The 19,766-nt window shown below is 41.3% G+C and overlaps 3 protein-coding genes across 4 annotated transcripts; all 3 read left to right on the forward strand.

Moving 5' to 3' along the window:
- The first annotated feature begins 623 nt into the window (after window positions 1–623).
- Window positions 624–1,637, forward strand: LOC125573155 (uncharacterized protein K02A2.6-like). The gene has a single exon (XM_048733505.1). It carries the CDS (start codon window positions 624–626, stop codon window positions 1,635–1,637), a length of 1,014 nt encoding a protein of 337 aa, XP_048589462.1.
- A 1,770-nt stretch (window positions 1,638–3,407) lies between these two features.
- On the forward strand, window positions 3,408–4,493 carry LOC125573156 (ATP-dependent RNA helicase DDX42-like). Its single transcript, XM_048733506.1, has 2 exons — window positions 3,408–3,414; window positions 3,958–4,493. Exons 1-2 carry the CDS (start codon window positions 3,408–3,410, stop codon window positions 4,491–4,493), a joined length of 543 nt encoding a protein of 180 aa, XP_048589463.1.
- A 5,499-nt stretch (window positions 4,494–9,992) lies between these two features.
- Window positions 9,993–19,667, forward strand: LOC5521981 (testin). 2 transcript variants are annotated; one of them, XM_032367112.2, is made up of 6 exons: window positions 9,993–10,266; window positions 13,126–13,211; window positions 16,265–16,478; window positions 17,716–17,955; window positions 18,542–18,757; window positions 19,204–19,667. In XM_032367112.2, the coding sequence occupies exons 1-6, from the start codon at window positions 10,216–10,218 to the stop codon at window positions 19,546–19,548; spliced, it is 1,152 nt and encodes a 383-aa protein (XP_032223003.1). In that variant the 5' UTR covers window positions 9,993–10,215; the 3' UTR covers window positions 19,549–19,667. The 2 variants fall into 2 exon arrangements, with proteins under 2 accessions (XP_032223003.1, XP_048589278.1); XM_048733321.1 differs by lacking the exon at window positions 9,993–10,266 and adding an exon at window positions 11,645–11,849.
- Window positions 19,668–19,766: the final 99 nt, after the last annotated feature.

Here is a 19,766-nt window from a genome sequence, read left to right on the forward strand (position 1 = left end):
ACTGGGACGAGCAAGTACAAGGACAAAGCTTCAAGAATGTGAAGAAGATTGTTTCACAAGCACCAGTTCTGAAGTTCTTCGACCCACACGAAGAAGTCGAGCTGCAGTGTGATGCATCAGAAGAAGGGATGGGAGCCTGTCTAATGCAGAAGGGACAGCCCATCGCATATGCGTCACGTTCTCTAACAGAAACCGAGAAGAACTATGCTCAGATTGAGAAAGAAATGCTGTCCATTGTATTTGGAGTGGAGCGCTTCGAGCATTATCTGTATGGACGGCCAATAAAAGTTGAAACGGATCACAAACCTCTTGAAAGCATTTTCAAGAAAAGCCTCATTAGTGCCCCCAAGCGCCTACAAAGAATGATGTTGCGACTACAGAAGTTTGACCTGCAAGTCAACTATAAGAGAGGAGCTGAAATGTACCTTGCAGACACCCTAAGCAGAGCCTTCCGAGGGCAGAAGAGGAGTGCTAGTCGAGATGATGTAGGAGATGTGATGCTACTAGGAGAGATGAGAGGTACGACTGAGCGAGAAGTAGAAAGTATTGACATGATACAGTTTCTACCTGTCTCCGAAGCTACCCAAGCATGACTACGACAAGCTACAGAGCAGGACACAGCTATGAGAGAGCTGAAGTCTATAATCCGACAAGGCTGGCCAGAGGTGAAGGATGACGTTCCTGTGAGCATCAGAGATTACTACTCTTTTAGAGATGAGTTGTCACTACAAAACGGCCTGGTCTTCAAAGGAGAGAGGTTAGTCATACCCAATAGTTCCAGAGTAGAAATGTTGGCTAAGATACATGCCAGTCACATAGGGATCCAGGGATGTCTCCGTAGGGCTAGAGAAGTTCTATACTGGCCTAGAATGAATAAAGAAGTAGAAGAGTATGTTGCCAAATGTAAGATTTGCCACAGTCACTTATCAGAGCAAGGCAAAGAGCCAATCATATGCCATGAAATCCCCAACCGCCCATGGGAGAAAGTAGGCATAGACCTGTTTGAACTGAATGGGAAAGACTTTGTACTAACAGTTGATTACTATTCAGGCTTCTTTAAGGTTGACAGGTTGGAAGGCAAGACTGCGAAAGAATTGATGAGGAAGATCAAACCACATTTGGCCAGACATGGTATTCCAGACCAGATTATGAGTGACAATGGCCCGCCATTCGACTCGCATGAGTTTAGACAGTTTACAAACAGTTATGGAATTGAACATGTGACCAGCTCCCCAGGCTATGCCCAATCCAATGGAAGAGTAGAGAATGCAATCAAGACGGCAAAGAATCTGATGAAGAAAGCCACAGAATCAAACAAAGACCCGTACTTGGCTCTACTGGATTGGCGGAATACACCAAGCGAAACAGTTGGTTATTCACCAGTTCAAAGATTGTTCAATAGGAGAACCAAGACACTCCTACCAACTTCCAGCAGACTCTTGAAACCATCAGTGCCCAGAGATGTACGCCAGAAGCTCACGCTACAAAAGGCAAGGCAAAGCCTGAATTACAACCGTGGAGAAAAGGAGTTAGAAGAGCTGAAACAAGGAGATGTTGTGCGTCTACAACCTACAAAGACAGTAGGAAGGGCCAAGCAATGGAAGCAAGCAAGAGTTGAAGGAAAAGTTGATATTTGATCATATCAGGTACGTACTGAAGACGGACGGGTTTACCGACGAAACAGACGACACCTGCGGAAAACCAGAGAGCAGAAGCAGCCACCGCAGCAAGAAGAGATAGAAATGCACTGCTCTTACCCAAGCAGACCTACTAAACCAGCGATGCCTACGAAACACAAGCAGCAGCAGTAGGAGAAACAACCTTCAGAGAAAGCCCCTGAGAATACTGCCCAGGATGTCCCCGATGTCCCAGCGGAGCAACGCACGCGTTCAGGAAGGGTTGTGAAACCGCCTGTACGTTTTCAATAGTTTTATTATCCAGGACAGTGACATTTTGTTAGTGTTTTTTTTTAATTTTGGAAGGAGAGATGTAACGATATCCGGTTTATACAACTTCCGGTGATGTCACACACCACGTGCGTAGACACGCTTGTACGAGTTTCGTAGACTTGTAGTTGTTGTTCTTTGAGATAAAGAATATAGTCGTCTCATATGTCTCGGTGCTCTCTCTTTGTTCTTCATTGTTCCTTCAGCTAAGAAACGATACAACCCCTTTACCTTTTACTGTCTCAAGGCCCACCTTTCAAACCCCCTGCTTCACCCCTTTACCTTTTACTGTCTCAAGGCCCACCCTTCACCCCCTGCTTCACCCCTTTACCTTTTACTGTCTCAAGGCCCACCCTTCACACCCCCCTGCTTCACCCCTTTACCTTTTGCTGACTCAAGTCCCACACTTCACCCCCCCTGCTTCACCCCTTTACCTTTTACTGCCTCAATACCCACCCTTCACACCCCCTGCTTTACCCCTTTACCTTTTACTGTCTCAATACCCACCTTTCACCCCCCCTTCACCCCTTTACCTTTTACTGACTCAAGGCCTACCCTTCCCCCCCTGCTTCACCCCTTTACCTTTTACTGTCTCAATACCCACCCTTCACACCCCCTGCTTTACCCCTTTACCTTTTACTGTCTCAATACCAACCTTTCACCCCCCTGCTTCACCCCTTTACCTTTTACTGACTCAAGGCCCACACTTCACACCCCCTGCTTCACCCTTTACCTTTTACTGTCTCAATACCCACCCTTCACACCCCCTGCTTTACCCCTTTACATTTTACTGTCTCAATACCCACCTTTCACCCCCCTGCTTCACCCCTTTACCTTTTACTGTCTCAAGGCCCACCCTTCACACCCCCTTGCTTTACCCCTTTACCTTTTACTGTCTCAAGGCCCACCCTTCACCCCCCTGCTTCACCCCTTTACCTCTTACTGTCTCAAGGCCCACCCTTCACACCCTGCTTTACCCATTTACTGTCTCTAAGCCCCCCCTTCACTCCCTTGCTTCACAAATATCTGTGCGTCGTTTTGATTAAGTGTGTAAGTTTTTAAACAGCAATGCTGGATGATGGAGTGTCGAGTCTGCCTCCCTTGTTTGGCAATTAAGTCTTCCATATGTACTAGAAATGTCAGAAGACGCACATGCTTGAAGACTTCGAACAGTTCTATTTAGGAAAAGTGTTACCCTGCAATATATACAGTTAATTAACAATATCTGGAAGAGAGCTGGAAATGTCGTCTTGGACGACGTCCACCTTACTGCGCAATTTGGTTGATTCCAAATATATTGTGTTTTTGATTATCAGGGATACATTTTTACATTAAGAAGGATTCCTAAATGAGATATATTCCATTTAAGGATAGGCGCCGTTTTCCTTCATCTGTTCTTTGTACAATTCCGGCTGTACTCTGGCCTCCTGTCCGGTTGATATCGTCAGGCCAATATCCGACATGAGCTGTAACCGTCGGGCGTTGGAATGTATCTCATAGGGTCTGGTTCGATTTTAATTGGATAAGGATAAAGTTTTGATTGACGGAAGCCTGGGACTCAATAGCAACTTAACAACCAGTTACAATAACAATAACAACCAGTTACAAGTATCTCCTGCAACTCAAAAGCAACTTAAAAAACCTTTTCAAATCCTTCTCATGACGACCGGTCTACACACAAATGACCAATTACAAGTATCTCCTGAAACTCACAAAAAATCAGGAGGACATGCACGATTTGCTTCGCGCGCGTGGGGAGTTGAGGGCAATGGGAGGGGGGATTATGCAACCAAGCGTACGTTCCTTGATCCAGCTTTTCGCGCGATGTCAGATATTGCTCATTAGCATCGCCCTAAATTATGCTCAGTGGACTAAACCACGAACTATGGTGGCCTTATTCATTGCACTAAAAATAAACAGCAAGAACAACTTTTCAATGCTCGTTATTGTTTAATGAAAATACACCATTTCCGTTCAGTTCCTTTTATAATTTCATTGCAATATCTTTAAGGTCGACGTGAGGGTCTTCCTGAGGGACGAGGGCGACGTGAGGGTCTTCCCGAGGGACGTGGCTTTCTAGCATCCAACTCAAACTCCACATCATCATCACGAGGGCGACGTGAGGGTCTTCCCGAGGGACGGGGGCGACGTGAGGGTCTTCCCGAGGGACGGGGGCGACGTGAGGGTCTTCCCGAGGGACGGGGGCGACGTGAGGGTCTTCCCGAGGGACGGGGGCGACGTGAGGGCCTTCCCGAGGGACAAGGGCGACGTGAGGGTCTTCCCGAGGGACGAGGGCGACGTGAGGGTCTTCCCGAGGGACGAGGGCGACGTGAGGGTCTTCCCGAGGGACGGGGGCGACGTGAGGGTCTTCCCGAGGGACGGGGGCGACGTGAGGGTCTTCCCGAGGGACGGGGGCGACGTGAGGGTCTTCCCGAGGGACGTGGTTTTCTGGCGTCTAATTGCTCCTCTTCTTCATCGCTGGAGTCTGGGCGGTGTACGCGGATGCACTTGTTAAAGGCAGTTACACACTTGAGGTTTTCAATCTAATTGGTCTTTTTACTGCACGTATCTAATTCTGCTTTGCACTTTTCCTGCGAGGATTTAGTGCAAACACGGTCAACTTTTATTACAATCACTCATCTTATAGAAAGTAGAAATATAGTCAGGGTGGAAGAGATCTTCAGGGGGATAGATCGGGACGAATTACCTTCGTTACAATTCCAACCCATTTTATTAGTATCTGCATTGGCTATTTCTCTGCTGATCCAGGATTTTTCGGAAAATGATCAATTTTTGGAAACTAAACAAATGTGTTCTAAGCATTTAACACTCTACCCCTGAGGGAAAGCATCATTTTACTTAAAAAGGGTGGGTCTATTGAACCCACAGAATCACCCCTACATCATCCTCCACTCATCCTCGGAAACCCAGGGGTATTTTCCTCTAACGTTTCACTCGCGAGAAAAATAACCCCTGGGGAACAGTAAGGAACGAACTTGGCAAAAAAGCCGTCACGGCGCCTTGGTCCCTTGGGGATTAACATGTCTAAAGCTGTCATCGATCAATTGGAGACAAATCACTGTGGGAAATCTTACGTGTTTAGATATATTTAAGGAAGAAAAATGGGTTGCCTCGCACATTTTCGGCATGGCTTGAAAAATCTAACTCTTTCCAAACCCTGAAGAGGTAGTTGAGCAAAAACATGCTGTCGTTTGTAAAACCCCTCTAGGACCCAAGCTGTTCTGGCTTCAATGAAGACGCTCTAAACGTATTTCACCGCTGAAAAGATGTCGGGAATAAGCCCTTCGAATAAGAAGTTTTTCACGCTAGAAGTCATATTTGATCTCTAGCCAACACAGAACAATTTATGTAAATTTTTGGTGCATTGTTTGGGAAGCGCGCCTGTGATTGGTCGACCTCGGGAGGTCGACCAATCACAGCTCACTATAGGCCTAGATTTTTTTGCCAAGTTGGTTCCTTACTGTTCCCCAGGGGTTATATATTTTTCTCGCGAGTGAAACGTTAGAGGAAAATGCCCCCTGGGTTTCCGAGGATGTCCTCCACTGCCCACTCAGCGTAGGATCGAAATTGATTTTTTTTTTTTGTTTGTTTATAGCGGAGCCAGCGCGGCCGCAGGCCGCGCGCGGAGCTCCATAGTTATAGAGAAATAGTATATAACTATGCGACTCAGTTTTTTTGGTCATCGCTCGGGTACCCTGTGGTGTAGCCCGCCTGCCCGCGGAGCCAGCACAATTTGCGATAACTTCGTAAAACGTCACCTCAGTGAAATCATTATACAAGAATATATTTTAGCACTATCCGAGAATGCTACATACTTAATAAAACCCCGAAAGGTACAGCAAAACTTACAATAATTTAGTTTTTAGTGTTTTTTGTATTTACACTCACGGGAGCCCTACTTATAAGCCTCTGCATTAATACAGGAGATCTTATTGTTTATTTTGTACTAACATATGAAATAAAGCACTTACAATGAAATAATTGGCATGAAAAATGAAAACAATTAAACTGTACCAACTGTACCGGTATTACCGGCGCGCCATGTAGAAAATTTATTGAATCAACCCGCACAAAAGGAACATACAAGGAAACCGCAACGCACAAGGCCGTGACAAACGAGGCGTGCATAGGAATACCTGATATCTCGTACAGTGGAAAAAGGTTACATAGTGGACGAAAACATGAGACTCATCCCTTACCCTATGCGCAATGCTTATTTAGGCATTCAATAAAATGCAGGGACGAGGTGGCGCAGTGGTCGCAGTTTAAGGGGTTGTAAATTGAGCGAGAGTTTTTTTCTTATGACTTCATTGTGACAATCTAGGTGTTGTTGGCTCACATCGTCTTAAAGATACAGCAAGGAATAGGAATAATCACGTTGCTGATACTCACGCGAAAGGGCTTGTCTTCCATGAGCTCATTCTCATTTTCGTCAGCCTTGATGGACGCAACGTACGCCACGAGGAGGACACAGACGAGAATCCACTTCATCTTGAGAATTTGCAGTAAAACTGTGATTGCCCTGGTTAAAAGAGGGAATTTATATACCCTTCAACCATGAAGACCCATTGTTCTTTGCGGGCGCCCCTTGATTCAAGCATGATAAACCATAGGCCCTGATCACATAAAACGTGGTCTATTTGCGCAAACTTGACCAAGGTGATTTTTGTGTTGACTCCACCACTGCAGTCTTTTGAGATCTATTTGCTAGTAATATTGTTTGCGCCACGCTCTCAAGGTTGCATTTAAGGATCCAGTAACCGTTGCTTAGCCACCTTATTAGCTTAGCCCTCCTCTCTTCTACTAAAAAGCATAAAAATATGAACGTAGTGATTTTTTAGTTTAAATGAAAAAAGGGGCAAAATTCTATTATTAATGTAGAGACGGATACATTAGTTATTGCATCTGAGAGCTTTGTAAGGCCCAAAAAGAACTAATATAAAAAATGGGGAAAAGAGATTTTAAAATAAGTCCTCTCTCCCCACCGGGATATCTTTTAAAAGGCAATCAAAGGTAATCAATTTGCCCATATAGGTGATTTTAAAAAGTAGCCTGTACCAGAAGTCACATTGGAATAAGAGCATGATGATTTGAGCGTTTCACGTGATCAGAGCATGGGCAATTCTTTTCGCTCTGTTTACAAATACTCTTTTTCGTACTTAGTATATAAGTACGTAACCATTTATATGGGGGGGGGATAAGGGAAGGGAAAAGGGTATGCTTTATAATGAAAACCTAGATAACCCCCCAAAAAACCTTTGATCTTAATGTCAGTTATTCCACAGTACTTTATTTAAAATTTGTCAACGATATGAGTTTTTCCTAAAAAAAAACTTTGAACAACTGAGCAAATATCTCGAACAATTAAGTAAATGAATCATGCTATATTACTTTTTTATCAGCAAATAGTATTTCTCTGATATGCTGATTTTACTTTAAAAAAAGTTGAATCGTCCAAGAGATGTGCAGTCTTTTCTTGGGACCTCTACACAGTTTGTCATTTTATCGCGAACATTGGATTGTTATTGAAGTCGAGAGACCTTGATAGTCTCTTGTTGAAGACTTTGATAAAAGATGAATATGACAAACGAGCATTTCTGAAATCACTGATTCGAGACTCATTCGCAACAGTGCTTTCCCCGAAAAAGAGTAAAGATGTGAATAAGCGCCTCCTTCGAACAAACACCTCCCCCGAAAAAGCGCCACGACTAAATCGAGAGATTATCATCTATCTTTACAATAGGAGACTTGCGCTAAGAAATCACGAGACTGTTTGGGTGGGAAGATTGCGCGCGCTCGGGGTTTTTACGGCAAAATAACTAAACAGAAAGCACATTTTATAGCGCTTACCAATCTGCCAGAAAGTTTCTTTGCCAGAAAGGGCTTATTTCCATTGAAAGGTTTTATATTTTCGTCCTTGTCTGGCGTGAAGGCCGCAGCCATTTCTGGGGTTTATTTTGGCTGGAATTTGCCATACAAAAAGTCACGTGACTTCTTAGCTCAAGTCCCCTATTTTTCTTAGTCCTAGCGTTGTTTATCTATATACTCATTTTCCATAAATTTAGTATAAAAATCTATACCAAAGTTTTTATAAAGGCCATGTTACGAGGCAATTTTTTTTCTTGCACAGCAATGATGACGAATTCACCTTCTCCACATCTTCCCACAACTCTTTGCGACGCGCGAATGAAACCGAGGCCAGGCGTCAAAATTGGAAACAAGATGGCAAAGTGTTTTTATCCTCGGTCTCACACGCGCATCGCAAAGAGTCGTGGTAAGGTCGCAGATAGATGTTTCATACTCGTTTTTTTTTTTTAAATTGCAATGCGCCCTAAATTGTAGTGTAGTTGACAATGGTCGCCTTCTTCTCTTCCCGGCAAAAATGAAGCACCATGATTGGCTAATTTCCCGAAATGGTTTTGCAGCTTGCATTTCGCCAATGTTGCGAGTTGCTTTTGGCGTAACCAGGATTGTCTTAAGGGAGGTGCGCAGTCATAAGTATCAATGAGAAGCATCATATCAAAATTTGGGTGTCCTTCATACCCACTCGGCCGACCTCTTGGGATCCTGGGTCTAAGGGCTTTTCGAGATCAGTGAGAAAAAAAGATTTGACCAAGCGATCAAGGTTTTCTAACAAATTTTGGCCGCAAGTCTCAATTTGACATGAATCAGCATATTTTCACCATGTTTTCTGGAGATCAGGGAACGGGAAAACTGTAGCTCCTCTAAATATGGGCATCAATGCCCATATAAGGCAATGCATACGAAGGACACTATATGTGGGGAATATGTTTGATATGAGTATCTGAAGATTGCAATAAGAAATAAATGACCCACTTTTGGCCGCCAAGAGGGGGGGGGGGGGGGTGGTGGGGCTGCACGCACACCCTGCACCACCCCCCTGTGTACGAGCCTGTCAGTTCTACTTTATATTGCAACTGGCAAAGCGACAAAAGGGTTAATTGAAAAATGCAAAAAGAGGATGTTCACGCGTATTTTTTTTTTTACAGTTCGCAACGCAAGAAAAAAAAATATTGTGCAAATTGCAGGGAGAATTGCCTCCAGGATACTGAAGAGGTAAAACAGGAACCGACAGGGAAACGGGATTTAGGTCACCGGAATTTTATCCAAGAATGGGGGACGAAAACAGGACTGCAGGATTTGAGGTAGACAGCGAGTCACCGGGAAGACAGGATTCTACTCCCTCTACTATCTCCTCTAACCCCCGTCCTACTTCAGAACTCCAAGAATCTGTGTCTAAACCTGATAAAACTTTAAAAGAAAAAGGAGAGTTGTTTTAAAACGATATTTCGGCAGGCAAATACCTGCCTTCTTCAGGTTATAAACTATAACCTATAACCTGAAGAAGGCAGGTGGTATATGCGTTGTTGTCGACTTTTTTAAAGGTTTTATTTCATAATAACTGTTGACGCAGACCACATGATCCGACGCACACCAGCAGATGGTCCGACGCACATCCGAGGCTGGCCGTTGTTTTCTTTACGTTTGTAAATTCTAACCTGATGACGACAAGCATTATTCTGCTAATTCTACTGAATCCACGGAACCACCCCTGTATCCACCAGTAATCCAAATCCACCTTCAGGAAGATATTTTGTCTACACCAATATTCGGAAAGCCCCACTAGCTCCATATGATCTGAAAACGGTGCGTTATCTCCCATGAACCCCTGGAAACCCACATAATAACCCCGCGTTTACATGTAACCAATCGGAAGCAAGACAGTGACTTATTATGCAAAATCAAATTACTACCAGCGTAAACATAACAGATAATTATCAAGTAATAAAATATTCGATACAGCATTCGGTCAACATAACGTCAAAAGTGACAAATATAATCCGAGGAACAGAGAAAGTAATGACAGATTCTGATGAAAAACGGCGATGAATCAAGAAGAGTGCGTTCATGGCCGAAAACTCCGATGCGTGCTAATAAATATACTGAGGTCAATTATACGATTGGGTTTCACATGAGTTATTTTATGTTGACTCCAACCCATCCCAATCCGGTGACGTCACATGCTTAGCTATTTCTTTCTCGTAGCGCTGCACTCGTAGCTTGACCATTTCCTGTCCAAAAGACATCTTTACCTCTCGATACCTTCCAACTCAGCCTCCAAAATCGGCTGGCCCCTCTTTTGATGCCCTAGTCTTTATTCTAGGCCCTGTGATTCACGAATTCCTCCACTCTTGAGGACAAGGGTTTAGGATCATTTCCTTGCAAGATGTCTAACGCTAACGGAGTGGAGATTGCGAAGATGGAGAGGCCGAAAGGGGTAAGCTTTATCACTCATTTCCACACAGGCAATGTAACAAGGGTGCTTGCACGTTATTGGGTTGATTAAAAAGCTCTTAAATGGTTTCCCAGTACACTTAAATGGCTTTTCTCGGTAGCGACCCCTGGGCGCTTGAAAATCCGCGCGTGGCTTTCGCTTCGTTTTTTATTTTATTTCAAAAGCTCAACAATACTGAGTTTCTCTATGAGAGTAATTGGAAAGCCGGCGATTTTGCAGATTAGTTTTGGGATTTAGTGTAGTATGTCTGACTACTGTTCTGTTATGTCTCCTTGTCCGGTCTAGGATGTTCAGTCAATACTTTCTATTTGCTAAAGCTGAATAAGTAATAAGTTTAGTAGTACGGCGTAATGTAACGTGCTTGTTATCTCCGGGATCAGATACGAGCCAGCTGTGAATACAGGTAATACAACTCATCCTGTTACAATTGTGACATTCCGTGGCGTTTTTATATTTGAATAAGATTTGTAAAATAATTACAATCAATATAATATAACGTCTTGCCCTCGCCTGTTGAACACAGCCTCTATAAATGATAAGGCCCGAGGTCGTGTGCTGCAAAACCTATGTAAAAAAAAAGATGTTTAATTCTATATTGCTCGAGACAATTGTGTGCATACTAGAACAAGCCAAACCCCAGCTTGCAAAACATAAAGCATTCCATATTTTTTCATAATCTTATACACGATGGTAGTCATGCCCAATGTAAACAATCAAAAGCGACATTTGCCATCTACTGTAAGTGTAGTGCCCAAACAGCGACATGGTTCAAGAATATAAACGCCATACCATCCAAAATTGTGTTTTGCTCATTGGAATTTAAGGAACATTTTGAAATTGCTGTTTTTAGTTTTCTTAACGGTTCAGTTGAGTCTGAATTTAGACTTTCTTATATAAGAACGTTTAATTTTTGTGTTAGGTTGGGTCGTTCTTATTTTTGAAGCATTTTTAGGCTGAACGTTCTTATAAAAAAAATTCTTGTAAAAAAGGAGTGTATAGCTTTGATGCCAAAATAAACAGCATGATGTATATGAAGGTTTCATTTTAGACATTTCGATTTATATACTCGCTAATCCCGTAACTCTATAAATTACATTTAAGCATGCTGCTAAAACGCTTAAATAGATATCTAAATTAATTTTCACTTTGGTTTAATGGCCTCTCAGAGTTAGACCAGAGTGTCTGACATTAACTATCTATTATCATACAATCATAATAATTCTTTTGTGATATTTCTTCTGGTAATATTTCGTAAGTCGTTTTCTATCAAACTTGCTGTCAAACTTGCATTCTCGGGGGGAGTGGGAAGGGGATTTTTTTTTTTGCCATGACTACCACCCCATAGTCCCTTGCGGTACCAGGGCGCCAGCCCATCGATATCTAGGGTCGCGTGCGAGTCTTGAACTTCAGGTGTTGTGAAGCTCGGATTTTTGGCTAGTTTTCTGGCCTAAATTCCCCAGGCGTCGCCACAAAGAGCTTCAAGATTTAGTTTATTGGTGCGTTGGCTTACAATGACAGAAACACTGAATTCTGAGCAAGAAAGAGAGCTCTATTACCCGAAAAAGGTAAAGTTGCTGTCATCTGAAGTAGAGTCTGTTTTTGTCGCTTTCCATCTCTGTGGGATTTTGATTGCTGCAGAAGAAGTTATGTTCGAGGTGCTATTTAGCTTTATTTGTTTCTTTTCTAGATGTCATGTTATATTGCGATATCATGGAATTAATTTGGTTCTAGATCCCCCTCTGTGTTCACACAACCCAAGCGATCGACCGTTCGATTTGTGTTCACTATATTTTACATGGTTTTCGTTTATTCTTTTTAACTAAGGGTGTTTGCAGTGGTTTTCCATTTCGACCAAACGTTTAGCTGTTATTCAAAAAGCCTTATTATATAAATTTAGGGTTTCTTTTATGGAATTATGGACTAATAAGTCGCTATCGCTTCCTTATGTTCAAATTCAAGGTCCTTTACGTCTGTCTGAAATCTCAAGGAATCTTTAAAAACTCACGCGAAAACCAAATTCAACTTGAGTTACATTTTCATAACTGTGAAAGGGCAGGTTCTTCTTTAGAAGTCTTCTAAGAAGCCCACCTTCAACTTCAGTCTCTATTTTTTTTTAGATTCTTAACTAATCTTCTATTTACATTCGGATTTTGTTTCATATAAGAATTAATTATGTATTCGTGTAGGATTGGCTCAAAGGGAATCCTGAATTTAATATTCCAAATATTCGAGATCTTGTGGTCAAATTTAAGCTTTCCAATTCCCACCAGATCTTTCGTGTCGAGAAATTGTCGTGACAGGTAGCTTATCACTTGATAAAATTATCGCATTCTGCTTGCATACGTATTTGCATCCGTATTATTCATAGCGATACTTACGCCTTCGAGATTCATTGTTATTGTTTTTGTTCTATCTTTGAAAAGATTCAATGACATAATTTGCAGTTTCAACGCAGTTAAACACAAACATGGGCTAAACGGAAAATCAGTCATATTGTTTAGGTTCAAAGCTCATTTTTTACCTTGTAGAACCTGAAGATTTTGTCCAAAATAATAAAGTTGCCGCCTGACATAAATTTGTAAAAATTACGTCTTTTTAAGCAAGGCTTGGGATTTGATATAAGTCCTTACCAAATATCCTTCCAAGAAGACATTAGTTCTATAAAAAAATGCAGGGATTGTTGGACACCTGCAAAGTTTTATTCCTCTCCATTACTTCCTCTTTCCCTCACACAAAGTACAAATCTAAACATTATCAGAACTAATGTGTTTTGAGGAAGACCCCACAAGGTGTTAGTGAATTTGTGGGTTGTGATACTTCAATTGCTGATTCTCATTGCAGTACAAACTTGGTCATGAGAGGAATGAGGGGGCAAAGTGTCTGAAATGTGGAGATAAATGTGAAGGGCTTGATCTGCATTTCTGGAGGTAGGTACAGATGCATGTTGTAGAGCCCACAAATGTAATAAAACCACATGTGTAATAACAAGCTACACACAAATGTAATAACAGTTACCCACAAATGTAATAAAACCACAAATGTAATAACAGTTACCCACAAATGTAATAAAACCACATATGTAATAACAAGCTACACACAAATGTAATAACAGTTACCCACAAATGTAATAACAGTTACCCACAAATATAATAAACCCACATATGTAATAACAAGTTACACACAAATGTAATAATGTCATGTAAAGATTTAAACACTGCCTAGAAGCGGAGTTTGCTTTGAATACACGGCTGTTGTCGATGACGTCATAACAGTATACATCAAATCTAATTTGATGTTTGTGACAATTCATATCAACAATCTTGTTTCCTTGACCTATTAGCATGTAGTTCACTGTTGTCAACTAGTTATTTAGCAATTTTTTTCATTAATTAGTTAAATCACGTTTTGCTGATGTGAGCATGCTGCTAGTGTTTATTAGTATTATTTTTTTGGACTACAAGAATTTACTCTTTCAGCTCTTCGAGAATATATATAAAGTGAAAAAAGAGTTTATCTAGGTATGTCATGTGTTGTTATGGTTACTTTTACGCCATAAGCTTTAGTAACTCTTCATTGCAAACTCATCACGATTGATATATTAAATACTTAGAGTGAACGATTAATCTACAAGGAAATAATCCTGTTTCCAATATAGCTTTTCTGTTCCTCCAGTCAGACCACCTTTCTGCACCAGTCAGATTCATGCTCTATATCGCCTAGTGCGGTGGCCTGACTTTCTGTCGCAACTTGGTCTGGTTGGAAAGCCAGTTGAGTGCACTAAGCGAGACTCTGATTGGATCAAAATTATTTCACAAAACTTTTTATGGTTGTTTTTTGTAACCATCATCCATGGCAAATAAATATTGAGATTAAGAGCTTGGGTCACTCATTTCGTTGTCACTTCAGAAAATACGTCCTTATATATGGATGGATACTATAAGGTGCTTGTGGCCACTTTTTGCAAAAGGGGAAATCATAAAATTCACAGTTTTACAGTGGGTATTGGAGCAGATTTGTGATTATCTGTTACATTTTTAAACTGCTCTTTTCGGATGTAGTAAGAAAATTAATCTGCAATTGGCGATTCTTGAACTGAATTAGCCGTAGGCCATTTATGGTGAGCATTGTTGTCTGTCATTTGTGAAAATAGATCGAACACGATGGACAAGGTTTGTTGAAAATATATTTTTGGGCTGAATGTCCTCAGAAAGTAGTTGATAGACATGTCTTTAACAGCCCCTTCCCAGGTAGAGCCATAAGATCAATGTTATTACTTTTGTGGGTAACTTGTTATTGCATTTTTGGGTAACTTTTAATTACATTTCTGGGTAACTTGTTATTACATTTGTGGGTAGTTATTACATTTGTGGGCTCTACACATGTCAGCTTCTCTCAGCGTATGTCTAACTTTATGCACTAGTCAATTGAAACACCCAACCCCATGGTCCCGAGGAAGAGTGGGGTATTAGACTTTGATGCTGTACAAAACAGGGAAAACCCCCACCCCCTTGGGACAAAACTGCTGTCAAATGTCAAATTATAGGCAACTATCTGAAATCGACATCAAGTCATCTTAAAAAAAAAATCATTTAAAGCGAATTTGTACTAATAACTTTGAAGATAACAGTTACTAAAAAAATGGAACAATAAATTCTTTTCATCTGGCATTAGTTATAATTCATATTTGTTTTTGCCAATTTTGTCATTTTGCTACACTCTGATACATGAAATTGCTTGCTACAGAAGAGAAAGAGTCTCAAACCAAAAACTGACACGACTTTTGCAAAGTACATTTTGTGATGTTATTCATTTTTCCCCAAGTCCCCATGGTGTGGACAAGTCTTGGGGTTAAAAACTGTCAATTCCGCTACCCCCTCCAAATTAACCCCACAATTCCCCAGGACCATGGGGGTGGGTGTTTCAAATGACTAGTGCATTAGCCACTTGACAATTTGACAAGGGGCAGTCAAATTGTCATTATAGAATGTGTGGATTCCCCTTACAAAATATATTGAGATAAAACAACAACAAAAAATAGACATTTGAGCGTGGTTTCTGCTTGCCATTAGTATGATGGTGAACATTACATCAGCTAAAGTGAATTGACTGGAAAATAAACTTTCAAAGTTTGGCAAACTTACTTCCTAGCATAATCAATCAAACAAATCTGAACATAATGATTTTGCAATCGGTCACTATGTTTAGATTGGCCAAAAATGTGGACCTGATTTCTGATCTCAATCAATTCCAAAACCAATTGAATGATTTGATAAATGTAAAGAGTCAGATCAGCCTAAAATTTTTCCAGAGGTGTAAAAACCCTAGGTGGTACCATCTTTTTTACACACTCACACCCATAGGATGAATGTGAACAGTGCAGGTGTGTCATATACCTTTTCCGAATAAGGTTTCACTCAAGAATCCATTTGTCGTAACTTGCAGTGGCTCATGGGTCAAATGTCTGAATCTTGGTATCCAAAAAGCTTGTGAATATTTTACTTACAAACAGGTTACCACTTGCATAGTACAAGTTTTGAAACCTAAAATATTTTCAATTTCTATTTGGTCATTTATTTGATACTTATGAACCACTGCGGGTTACGACACATTTTTTTTTTAAATTGCTGTCTTAACTTTCTTGCCAAAAGACTACTGAATCTTGACCCGACAAAAACATGACTTTCATTTACAATTGTGCACCAGTACACCAAAACACAGTCAATTCTGGTCAAAACATGAAGCTTAAAAGTTGCTGGCCTATATGTTGGCAATGGTTTTTTTAAATTAAAAATCTTCTGTATATACAGCTTTATCAGTAGAGAATTGATTCAGGGATAAATATAACTAAAAAAACGAAAATAGCATACTAAGACTAGTGTCATTTTATTTTCTGTTAATGTTTGTTTGAATGTTTGCATTGCCTGAAATTGCATTCAATTACCCATGGACTTTCGGCTTAAAATTTCCTTTTTTCATGTAGAAAAATCTGCAAGAACTGCAAGTGCAAGCAGGAGGATCATGACTTGTATGAAGACATTGCCAATGAGCATGAGGTTAAGAGTAGGTTATTCAAGGATTCAAATGTAGCTCATCTCAGAGACTACTTCAACAAGCTGACAGCGGCCAATGACCAGCCCAAGACAGAGTTTGTGAAGAAGTTCACATGGGTTCCGCCCGGCATGAACCAGGGCATTGTAAGTATACTCCCCTCTAACTTCACCCAACTCTAATGCCTATTTTATTTCTGTGAATAAACAAGTTATCACGTAGTGGCATGAGCCAGGGTATTGTAAGTATACTCCCCCTAACTTCACCCAACTTTTATGCCAATTGTATGCAAATAAGCAAGTTATCATGTAGAAGTGGATGAAGGGGGTTCCATGGGTTACATAGTAGTTTTCCCCCGTACTTCAGCTAACTGGTCACCAATAAATATGCCAATTAACTGATAAAACATTATGCAACATAGTTAGAGATCATGTAAAAGAGTGAAACTATTGTTCTGGCTACTTGTGGAAATGTGTCTCCTGAAAAGACCCTGGTTGTACCCTTGGGGATTGTTTTTTAATCCTCTAATCACTCTTAGTGCTGTCTTCACTTTGAGCCTTGGGAAAAGAAACTTCCATTTAAACAGGCAGTGTTAATATGATCATGTTAATCCATTGGAGGTTACCGCATTGAATATTGTCAAAAATCCAAATCTAAGGTGTTTTTTTTATTTCTTGTTATTTTTTTCATATGTATATATCTTCAAATGTATTTATATTAAACTTAGGGTGGTGTAATAAACATCACATAACCATTAGGCTTTATACAAGAATAAACTACCTTGTAAACACTCTATAAGATTGGTAAAACTAGGGCCATGGGGTGATTACCCCTCATCAAAGATATTTTGTAATGGTAGTCTTACTTAACTGTTTCTTGTCTGCAATGTATGTTGGCCGAATGTAGCTATTTTAGCCATAGGGTTCTCTTTTTAAAAGTTTAGGGTTACCCACTTGGATATGTCCCTGTTACTTTCTAGAATAGCTCTGCTATTTTCAAGTTTCTCTAGCTAGAGGGGTTCTAGCCTGAGCATCAGGTCCATTTATCATTACTTTGCGGTATTTTGCTCTCCAGCTTTTGAAAAAAATAAATTCGTCTCATACTAGGCTAGGACAGTGGAACACTCCCTTAGGTGATTTATTGCCCTGGGTGTGTTATTGTGAGTGGTAGGCAGCTAGGTGATTTATTGCCCTGGCTGTGTTATTGTGAGTGGTAGGCAGTTAGGTGATTTATTGCCCTGGGTGTGTTATTGTGAGTGGTAGGCAGCTTTCCAGAGCCTATAAAAAATCAAAGATTTCCATGAATGCACTACTTAACCAAAAAATAAATTCCTGGTTATGTGAAACCAATAATTTCCTGATATATTTATTTCATCTCATCTAGCTGGTGAAATACATGGAGTCTCTGCCCAAGGAACTTGTCCCCATTGTTGGCTCTGAGGGTGCCAAGTACCGCCGCGCCCAGATGGTGTATCAGCTACCCATCCATGACCATGACCCAAACTACTGCGACAACTTGTCTGATGCTGAGAGACAGAAGATGGAGGACTTCTGTGCTATGAGAAACCAAGATGCCCTTGGGGTTGGTGATATCCGTGAGAAAACGCAGGCTGCATCCAAATGGGTAAGCAACAGAGTAGAGAAGACTAAGTGAATAACAATAATAGTTACTATAGTACACATAACAGGGGCAAAAAATGGCAAAGTTCAAATTGTAAGGTCGTGTTAGCTTATATTCGCTTGACTTTTTGCATAGATGTTCCTTGAGTAATATATAACAAAATCAGCTTCAGTATTTTTTGGTAAATAATTCGTTCTTGAGATATTGCAAATTGTAAGACTCTTGATTTGTCTGAAATTGCCCAATTTGGGCGAAATTTCCTACTTTTTTCATGATCTATGGCAACTTTGCTCAATCATCTCAGGAACGGATCATCTACCAAAAAATACTAAAGCTTATTTTGTTTTATATTATGCAAGGAACCTATATATATACTGGTACAGTCGTTTGTCTTTTGCATCATTCCGACTCAGAAGAATGGCTACATAGGAATGGAAGAAAGAGCGGTTACCATTGAGTGGTATTTTTTTTCTCTTTCCCATCGAAACTAGAAAGTGATACATAGCTTAATATATAACTGGACAATTAGAAACAGGAGAAAAAGTTGTTGTAATGAAGCCTCACTCTTTGACTCTCTCGTCATGTGCAGAACTGCTTCCGGTGCAGCAAACCCGTGATGACAGGCGAGGTGGCAGTGTTTGCGTCACGTGCTGGTGAGGACAAGTGTTGGCATCCTGGCTGCTTCGTCTGTACCGTGTGTAACAATCTCCTTGTGGACCTCATCTACTTCTACAAGGACGGTGTCATCTACTGTGGCCGCCATTACGCCGAGCAGTTCAAGCCCAGATGCGCCGCTTGTGATGAGGTGGGAAGCTCTATTCTAGGCCATGACATGATCGTGTCGTGCTTTGGTGGTATCCAAGCGATTATCGTGTCTATGTCGTGATCATACCGTGTCGTGATCGTGTCCGTGTCGTGACAGGGTCTGTGTCGTGATCCTATCGTGTCGTGATGGTGTCCGTGTCGTGATCCTATCGTGTTGTGATCGTGTGCTTGTCGTGACCATATCGTGTTGTAATAGTGTTGGTGTCGTGATCATATCGGGTTGTGATCTTGTCCTTCTTGTGATAATATCGTTTTGAGGATCTTGTCCGTGGCGTGGTGATATCGTGTTGTGATCGTGCCCGTGTCGTGATCGTATGTTGCTGTAATCATATCCGTATCGTGTCTAGTTTTATTGTCTGTGCCATGTGATCTTGTCGTACTGTAACCATGCCCTTAATACTAATATTTTCCCGGTTTGTCCTTTAGCTCATTTTCTCCGAGACGTACACTCAAGCCGAAGACCGCAACTGGCACCAGCGCCACTTCTGCTGCCTAGAGTGCGACCGTGATCTCGGTGGCCAGCTGTACGTGGCGAGAGGTGGGCAGCCTCACTGCCTTGAATGCTACGATAAGTACTACGCGAAACACTGCATGTCTTGCAAGAAGAACATCGCCGCCGATGCCAAGCGAATTGAGCACCAGGGTCAGTTCTGGCACGCTACCAGCGAGTGCTTCCACTGCGCGAAGTGCAATAAGGATATGCTAGGGAAACAGTTCCTTAAAACCAAGAACAACATCTTCTGTTCGGTGGATTGTGCGAAGAGCTATTAGTTGGAGTGATGGCTGGAGCCATACGAGGACTCGTTCGTTAGTAGAAAGATAGAATAATATATGGAGTTGTTTGTGTTAGTGTGCATGATGATCCGTGGAATATATCGCATTCTCTCACAGCCATCTCCCGTACCACCCCGATCGAGTACCCTGAATAACTGTATGCCTAGAACAAGCTTTAAGTTTTAGATGCATGGTCTTTACCCCCTCCTCCCCCC

This window comes from Nematostella vectensis, chromosome 10 (assembly GCF_932526225.1).
Source record: "Nematostella vectensis chromosome 10, jaNemVect1.1, whole genome shotgun sequence".
In the NCBI taxonomy this organism is placed as follows: Eukaryota; Metazoa; Cnidaria; class Anthozoa; order Actiniaria; family Edwardsiidae; genus Nematostella; species Nematostella vectensis.

Coding starts and splice junctions, on each gene's coding strand:
- LOC5521981 (XM_048733321.1), top strand. CDS start 11,796: ATGACAGAAACACTGAATTCTGAGCAAGAAAGAGAGCTCTATTACCCG. Junction 11,850..13,125: donor AGCTCTATTACCCGAAAAAG/GTAAAGTTGCTG, acceptor TTCTCATTGCAG/TACAAACTTGGTCATGAGAG. Junction 17,956..18,541: donor CGCAGGCTGCATCCAAATGG/GTAAGCAACAGA, acceptor CGTCATGTGCAG/AACTGCTTCCGGTGCAGCAA.
- LOC125573155 (XM_048733505.1), top strand. CDS start 624: ATGAGAGAGCTGAAGTCTATAATCCGACAAGGCTGGCCAGAGGTGAAG.